The sequence below is a fragment of the Anguilla anguilla genome, chromosome 6 (genome assembly GCF_013347855.1).
Source record: "Anguilla anguilla isolate fAngAng1 chromosome 6, fAngAng1.pri, whole genome shotgun sequence".
Lineage (NCBI taxonomy): Eukaryota > Metazoa > Chordata > Actinopteri > Anguilliformes > Anguillidae > Anguilla > Anguilla anguilla.
In genome coordinates this window covers 61,345,289-61,354,030 of record NC_049206.1, presented here as the reverse complement: position 1 = coordinate 61,354,030, position 8,742 = coordinate 61,345,289, and the positions used below count along the sequence as shown (strand labels likewise).

The window sequence follows — 8,742 nt, the reverse complement described above, 5'->3', positions numbered from 1 at the left end:
ACATGGACCGCTCACTTGGGCGATTAGCGCTCTAACCGTAGAAGGACCACCTGTGGTCGCGCGGTGTCTTTGCTCGGGTCGCGTATCCCTTAGAGCGCTGCGATGGAAGCAAGCGTCGCTATCTATGGGGCAAGATACACGGGAACATTTGCAAAGAATAATAATAATAATTATTATTTTTTAAAGCTCGTAATTTCTATCACCCTTGATATAACGGGCTCCCTGTAATAATAATAATAATAATAATAATAATAATTTCAGACAGATTGCCACTGTTGTTCTATCCCAGATGTTGAACTACAGTATCTGAGCTGACCTTGGAACAAAGCGACGTGCTTCTATTATTTCATAGATTCAGTGTCTAATCTCTGATTATCCACGTCTAACTGTAAACGACATTTTGTGAAACATTCCCTGGTAATAATAATAATAATAATAATAATAATGATAATTGTGACATTTTCCCGCTCTCTCAGTGTAGCGGGTATGTTCACTGCTGTTCTGTATTTAGTTGACTGCTTACTGCCACCCGCTGGACTGTTTCAGTACAACAGAGAGAATATTTTAGCAAAAGATGAATTTGGTTATTTCTGCCAAACTGTGACGTAAACAAAATATTATCTTTCCCAATCATCTTGTGTAGTTCGCAGAAATATAGCTAATTAAAGTTATTTAGCGTGGTTGTATGTACATCTAGTTCGGTTGTGATATTCCGTACTTCACCAACTGACTCTCTGCAGTCGTACAGTAATTTGCGACGTAGCCTACGTGTCACTGACCATTGCATTATTATGCCAATATTTATTTGAAAACTCTTCTCGAAAAGCTTATGAATATTTGTGTCTACTGGATGAAGAAAACGACAGTTGATCTTGTTTAGCCGAAGTAGGCTACGATGAATCGATTCGAAAGCAATTCAGGCCATCATCGCACTAAAATCAAAATATGTGTGTTTTGGTGAATCGATATAACATTTTGATTGCCGTAAAGGGAAATGGTTTATGTTGACGAAAGAGGAAGCGTCTAAGATGCCGAAGCGTTTAGTCATGAATGTGCGGGCCCTTTTTCTGCAACGAGTCAAAAAAAAACAAACAAAAAAAAAAAACAATAATTACGCCTTGGACAGCTTTACTTTTTGTCATTAACAGAAGTCTCCTCGCTCTTTCCATCGTTTCCTCGGTCGTACTGGCTCAGACCCTTTTTGTTCCGCTTTTTTGCATTGTCTTTGGCAGAGAGCATATGGTTCAAATTATTTTCATTCAAACAATAAAAATACGTATAAAGCTCATCCATATCCTCTTTTCAAATGTGTGTATGAGGATCTTCATGATATTGACTCTACGCATTAAAAGAACAAATTGTGGTTTTGTTATGTAGTTCACACACAGTAAATGTCCAGTGTTAATTCAATTCTAACAGATAACATTTGGTCCCACTCTCTGAGAAACTTCTTATTTCAGAGCCTGAGGTTTCAAAAGTTTGAAACCTGTGTGGTAAAGTACCACCAGAATTACCCACAAACAGATCTGAGAGGGAAAAAAACTCAGGCTCAGGATGAAAACATACTGTTGCATTTTGTTTATTGGTTGCTATTTAATTCCACCAAATTAGGAAAAGTCATACAGTATCAAGATGAAAAAGCAAAGTGAACCTGTTTCAAACACTGCATGGGTCAGATTGACTCCGAACACAATAAGAGGGATCAATGTCAACCGACGCAGGAGGAAGTGACGATCGAAAAGAGGCGGGAGGGAGTGAGCTGAGGTTCCTGCTCATCAGTCTGGGGGTAAATTATTAAGCACCTTGGAGTCATTTTCTCTAGTTTGTCACTCCAGGAAAAAGCTGGAGTGTCATTCTGAAATAAAAACAAACAAGATATTGTTCAGAGGGAGGTAGTGCTAGCCGCTCTCTCTCTTTCTGAATTATTGATAAAAGGGCCTGGGAGAGATCGATGTGCTAAAAAAGAAATCGATGTGCACTAAGGAAAGAGATGCCGCAAGGAATCTGAGGAATGATGTTTTCCAACATACGAGAGCAGGAAAAATGTCATGCCCAGCGAGCCACACCCAGACCCCTGAGCCACACCCAGACCCCTCAGAGCCACACCCAGGTCCCTCAGAGCCACACCCAGACCCCTCAGAGCCACGCCCAGACCCCTCAGAGCCACGCCCAGACCCCTGAGCCACACCCAGACCCCTCAGAGCCACACCCAGACCCCTCAGAGCCACACCCAGGTCCCTCAGAGCCACACCCAGACCCCTCAGAGCCACGCCCAGACCCCTCAGAGCCACGCCCAGACCCCTGAGCCACACCCAGACCCCTCAGAGCCACACCCAGACCCCTCAGAGCCACACCCAGGCCCCTCAGAGCCACACCCAGACCCCTCAGAGCCACACCCAGGCCCCAGAGAGCCACACCCAGACCCCTCAGAGCCACGCCCAGACCCCTCAGAGCCACTCCCAGGCCCCTCAGAGCCACACCCAGGCCCCTCAGAGCCACACCCAGACCCCTCAGAGCCACACCCAGGCCCCTCAGAGCCACACCCAGGCCCCTCAGAGCCACACCCAGGCCCCTCAGCCACACCCAGACCCCTCAGAGCCACACCCAGGCCCCTCAGAGCCACACCCAGACCCCTCAGAGCCACACCCAGACCCCTCAGAGCCACACCCAGACCCCTCAGAGCCACACCCAGACAGGGATAATCCAGCCAACTGCACCCTGCATCCCTGGGCAGTTATTCAGTCAGTCAGCAGCAGGGCCAGGCGTCAGAAACAAACCCAGAGAATTAGCAGGATGGGCCTCCCGTGTCCCCACAAACACAGTCTCTTTAAGGGTTAAACATCATGGAAGATCGCCTGAGCAAATTCTCACACTTAAGAAAGATTTATGAGAGAGAGGGAGTCAGAGAGGGAGGGAGACAGAGGGAGAGACTGAGAGAGAGGGAGGGAGAGAGAGAGGGAGACGGAGAGAGAGAGCGGTAGGAGGTGGAAAGACGGAGAAACCTTCCACACAGCGTGCAGTAATTTGAAATTGCCGGTCCTAACTGCCAAGGCTTTGGCAGCTGCGTTTACTCTTTGATTTGTGGCGTATTTTCTGCTAACGGGGAATGAAACTAGGACAGTCTACTGCTGATATCTTGCTTTTGAAAATTTTGTTTTCATGTCAGACAGCCAATTCTATTTCTAGGACGCAACTGTTTTCCCTTTCCGAACGAACAGCTGGCCGCCACCTCTTAGGCTTTTTTCCCTGCTGCTGTTTTTAAAAAGTAAGACCCAAAGGGGGGGCACCATTAAATCTGCTAAAGAACAAAATAAATAAATAATTTACTGAACCTCATCCAACATTTTAGAAAAACAAGAACTAAAGAATGATTCATGAAGGGAGCTGCAGGCGCCTGGTCCAGCTCAGACCACAGTTAGCAGAGAGGGTTGGCTGAGCAGGGTTAGCTGAGTGGGTTAGCAGAGCAGGGTTAGCCGAGTGGGTTAGCAGAGCAGGGTTAGCTTAGCTGAGCGGTGTTAGCAGAGAGGGTTAGCTTAGCTGAGCGGTGTTAGCAGGGTTAGCAGAGCAGGGTTAGCTGAGTGGGTTAGCAGAGCAGGGTTAGCAGAGCAAGGTTAGCAGGGTTAGTAGAGCAGGGTTAACTGAGTGGGTTAGGAGAGAGGGGTTAGCAGGCTTAGCTTAGCAGGGTTAGCAGAGCGGGGTTAGCCTACACCCTCTTATTTTACACCGTCTTGTCACCCCTTCAACCTGAGCAGGGAAACGCACTCACTCAGCTGGTCTGGTCTGAGGTGCAGTGTCCTTCAGAGAGGACGTCTCTGTTCGTGAGCAGCTGGACTAAATGAAGCCGCGTGAGCAGGCCTGAAGGCCTCGCTCTCTCTCTGAGGCCAGAGCTCTGCTGAATCACGCACTGAGCACGTGCGTTAACTCGCGCAACACTCCAGACACCACGGTGACAGCAGGCGTCCTGATTGGTCAAAATCAGCCCATCAAATTGACAAGAATGACTTTGGTGGTTTTGCATAATCGTTAGATATGGCAATCAGCGAAGGAACCAACTGCTCTGGATTCAGACAAGCTGTCTCTCCTTCCTTTTCGATCTGAGCAGAGCGGGACTGAGAGATTAAAATGATCTCCGGTGGAATTAATGAACTCGTATGAAGAGCAGGGAGCACCTCTAAACGTCCAGCGCATGCTGATTATGGAACAGCACACGCACGAAATGTCAAATCGGCCGTCGGAGTTGGCGATGTGAATTAGGCCAATTCAGCCCATCAACAGCGACTGCTGTGGAAATTATGTTATAAAAAAAAATGTTATAAAAAAAAAAAACAGCCCGTTGCCAGATTCTGAAGAAATGTAAAACTAATGTGACGGGGAGTCAGCAACTGTGATGGAGAGACAGTGTTGCAAAACATCCAATTGGATCGATATTGTGAACTTTAGGTTCTCCATGATACAGTGTAATCATGTTGTGTATTGTTGGTAAACTGATGGCATGGGGAACAAGTTACAGTCTTTGGTGGTGGGGTGCTGAGTAAGCATCTTGATACCTATGGGTCAGTACCCAGCCCGATATAAAGGTAAACCCGGTGTGATATTCTTACAGAAGCAGAGAAAACAGGATCTCTATCCTCGTTTTGTACCTGGCATTCCTCTTTCACTCTTACCACTGCACACCTAGCAGACACACCTTCCTTGCCCCCCCTTGTGCTGCAGGACCAGGGTGGGGGGGTTGGGCTGTACTGGCCCGTTCTGTCCCCCACCCCACCTCCACTGCCACCCGACTAACCCCGGCAAACAATATCCTACAGGAACATGAATAAAGGCTGCAAGCTTTTTTACAAGTCAAAAGGTTTTTTAATAATAACTATTATTATTTCTCTTTGGCCACTGGAATCTCAGTTAAAGGTAAAAATAGAACAATCCTTTGACCACGTAGCCCAAATCAGAGGCATTTTTAGGCTTAAATTTACATGTCAAGAACAGAAGAGAACCCTCCCCCCAGTCCACTGCTCCTGTCTGAATCCCTACACCCCCCCAGGCCAAATGTAACACACTGACCCTTCACATGATACAGAAACACAGGAGGACAGGGTTAAAGCACATTTCTGCCGGTCTTTCAACAAACGAGAGGAAATGTTCTTGGTTTTGGGGTGTAGAGGGGCAGGGTGGGGTCAGTGGAAGTGGGCGGGGCATGGTGGGGTCACTGGAAGTGGGGCGGGGCAGGATGGGGCAGGGTCACTGGAAGAAGGCGGGGCGGGGTCACTGGAAGAAGGCGGGGCGGGGTCACTGGAAGCGGGTGGGGCGGGGTCACTGGAAGCGGGCGGGGCGGAGTCACTGGAAGAAGGCGGGGCGGGGTCACTAGAAGAAGGCGGGGCGGGGTCACTGGAAGAAGGCGGGGCGGAGTCACTGGAAGAAGGCGGGGTGGGGTCACTGGAAGCGGGCGTAGACGCTCCGCTGGGGGGCCGGCTGGGGCAGGGTCTGCTGGGAATACGGGTCCTCCAGCGATTTGACGGACAGCGTGCTCTTGGGTCCCGTCTTCCACTCGATCCCGCTGCCGTCCACCACCGACGTCTCCACGGTGACCGTGTGCGTGCCCACGACGGAGCAGTTGAGCAGGAACTGCGTGCTGAAGTAGTCGTTGTGCGGCTCCACCCTCCGCTCGATCTCATTGGTCTTCGCGTCCAGCGGGATCTGCCAACAGAGAGGCGGGGTTAGAACACTGAGGATGGCTCCGCCCACCACTCCCCCAAACAGCGCCTCAGCGCGGGGATGCTGAACGCTCACTGCGCTGACCTCTGTTTGACCTCCGTTTGGGTTCTCTGTGCTCCCGCTGGCACAAACATCACACAGAGGCCACTTACTGTTAAACATTTATCAGTAAACCAGGTGTTACCTTTAATAAGTTATTTAAATGTATTAAATATAACTATTATAATATTAACATCAGTTTACGTGCAAACAACCTGATCAGGAGGGCAAATATTTTTGTCTTTTCTAATGTCAGGTGTTATGAGGGCAAAATAACAAAGCGAGCGAGTGAGTGTGTGAGAGTGTGAGCGTGTGTGTGTGTGTGAGCGTGTGAGCGTGTGTGTGTGCGAGTGTGTATGGCAGCGGCGTTGTTGACCTCAGACTGGGATTTCCGTGCGTCAGTGTGACATCAGAGCTGCGCTGTGCAGACGGAACAGCTGATCCGTGAGGAGCACGAGCGCTGCCCCCCCCCCCCCCCGAGCCGTCCCTGCAGCTGGAATAACAGGCTGCGGATAAACACACCTGCTGTATAAATGACTGAATAAATGATAATGAGGATGAGGATGATGATGATGAAGGCAGAGCACGCCGCCAGAGGTATGTCTCTCAAACGAGCAGGAGGAGCAGGTTACGGTTCTAGCACGGTTACGGTTCTAGCACGGTTACGGTTCTAGAGTGGTTACGGTTCTAGCACGGTTGCGGTTCCAGCACGGTGGCGGTTCTAGCACGGTTACGGTTCTAGCACGGTTACGGTTCTAGCGTGGTTACGGTTCTAGCACGGTTGCGGTTCCAGCACGGTTGCGGTTCCAGTGCGGTTGCGAATCAAATGGGGTTATGGCTCAGGGGCCTCAGGAGACCATGTTTCATTGGCCTGCCCCCCCCTCCCCCTCCAGCCCCACACAGACAGGAGAATGCACTCAGCACCCCCCACTCCCCCCCACCCGCATCATTTCCTGTCATTCCCTCACCCTGGACTTTTAAAGCAATTAGTGCTGGAGTACAAACATGGGCAATATCCACCAGCCCCAAGGGTGTGTGTGTGTGTGTGTGTCTGTATGTGTGTGTGTATGTGTATGTGTATGTGTGTGTGTGTGTGTGTCTGTGTGTGTGTCCCATCCAAATCAAAGCAAATAGGCCTATTTTATAAAACAGAGACACCATCTCTCTGGTACAGAGACGTGGGGCTCAGCCAAGAAGATAAACACGTATAGTAAACACACGCACGTATGCACGCAGGCAGGCAGATGCGCACACAGACACAAACACACACACACAAACACACACAGAGATACACACACACACACTCTCACGGAGATACACACACACACACAGGCACGCCAGCCCATATCAGTCAGAGTATCTCTGTGAACCATTTAACCCTTACAGTCCAGGCTGTCACCTCATAGTCCATGTGTGTTTCTTTTATTCAGTTGTCCTTAGGACGCCCCCTTGTGGTGGGGCAGGGTATCATTTTGCTTTCAGGTGCCCGGTGCACCGTGCCAGATGACCACGCAGTCGCTCGTTTGAACCACCACCTACACACGCCTGTTTCTCTGTCCTTTATATTCTTATTGTTCAACAAATGGACTTTTATTGAACATTTTTGTTATGCGTAGTTTATACTGTGATCTCCCAGAGGTGGGCCATAGCAGTCCATTACCCCACAGTCCAGTCTGTGACATCATACTCCAGCCCCTTACATCACAGACCAGTCTGTGACATCATACTCCAGCCCCTTACATCACAGACCAGTCTGTGACATCATACTCCAGCCCCTTACATCACAGACAAGTCTGTGACATCATACTCCAGCCACTTACATCACAGACCAGTCCGTTACATCACGCTCCAGTCCCTTACATCACAGACCAGTCTGTGCCATCATACACCAGTCCCTTACATCACAGACCAGTCCGTTACATCATACTCCAGCCACTTACATCACAGACCAGTCCGTTACATCACGCTCCAGCCCGTTACCTTGTAGTCCTGTCCAGACTTGCTCTGCAGGGTGGAGCTAACGTTCAGGCAGACAGACTGGATCTTCCTAAAGAGCCCGGGGGTGGAGCCATGCTGGACCACACCCTCCACCTTCAGAGTCAGCTGCTGGCTGCTCTGCACTGGGATTGGTTCAGTGGCACTCCGAGGGGAAGGGGAAAGAGCCAGCTAATGAGGAAAGAAAACGAGGAAGGGCACGAGTATGAGAAGTCTGAGGCAGAATGTGGGGGCCGAAGGGCACGAGCATGAGAACTCTGAGGCAGAATGTGGGGCCCTCCCCCGCCCCGCAACACCCCCCCGCCCCCTTTACCTTGATGCTGGTGGACTGCAGCTTCTGGAAGAAATACCTCTGGAAGGAGAGCGGCACCTTCAGCAGGGCGATCACCGCATCACACAGACAGCTAGTGTGCTGGAACAACCACAGGGAGACAGCCAATCAGAGACCAGAACATATATACTCCTCACACTGATTGATTCTCCCTGTTTTTCATAGCCAATCAGAGCTTGACCTACATATCTTCCTTTTGCTGATAGACTATGTCTTTTTTTTTTTTTTGTAACCGCAGGCCTAAAACCTGGCCTTGCAGGGGAGGATGGGAGATGTAGTCCAGAGCTGGTCAAAACACACTCTCACACACTAAACCCCGGTCCTCCATCCTGTCCAGCAGTCACTCCTCCAATCCCCACCCCCCTAGTACCTGTACTTACCAGGTAGGAGACAGGGGGATGTTTCCTGCTCAGAGACTCCACCTCCTCCAACACGTGACTGAAGACGGACATCAGCCGGCGCTCGTACTCACTCTGTGCCTGCTCGGAACCCTGGGAACTGTAGTCCGGGAAGCTGTGGACCAGAGCCGGACACCACGCTGCACTTTAACTCTTTACACGGGCCAGTAACCTTTAACCTTTTACATGAGCAGGTAAAAAACTGCAGATAAATCCCTGAGAAAGTACTGACCACAATGTCACATTATACTGAGTGAAAGAAGGGATTTT

At 49.9% G+C, this 8,742-nt stretch overlaps 1 protein-coding gene across 1 annotated transcript in view; it reads right to left on the bottom strand.

The window, feature by feature from the left end:
- Positions 1 to 4,831: 4,831 nt before the first annotated feature.
- ints7 (integrator complex subunit 7) overlaps positions 4,832 to 8,742 on the bottom strand; it is a 12,377-nt gene continuing 8,466 nt past the window's right edge. The window contains exons 17-20 of the mRNA XM_035421900.1: positions 8,455 to 8,587; positions 8,057 to 8,155; positions 7,729 to 7,914; positions 4,832 to 5,691 (exon numbers count right to left, since the gene is read on the bottom strand). Of these exons, the coding sequence (XP_035277791.1) occupies positions 5,428 to 5,691; positions 7,729 to 7,914; positions 8,057 to 8,155; positions 8,455 to 8,587 (682 nt within the window). The 3' untranslated portion in view covers positions 4,832 to 5,427. The remainder of the gene's footprint in view (positions 5,692 to 7,728; positions 7,915 to 8,056; positions 8,156 to 8,454; positions 8,588 to 8,742) is intronic.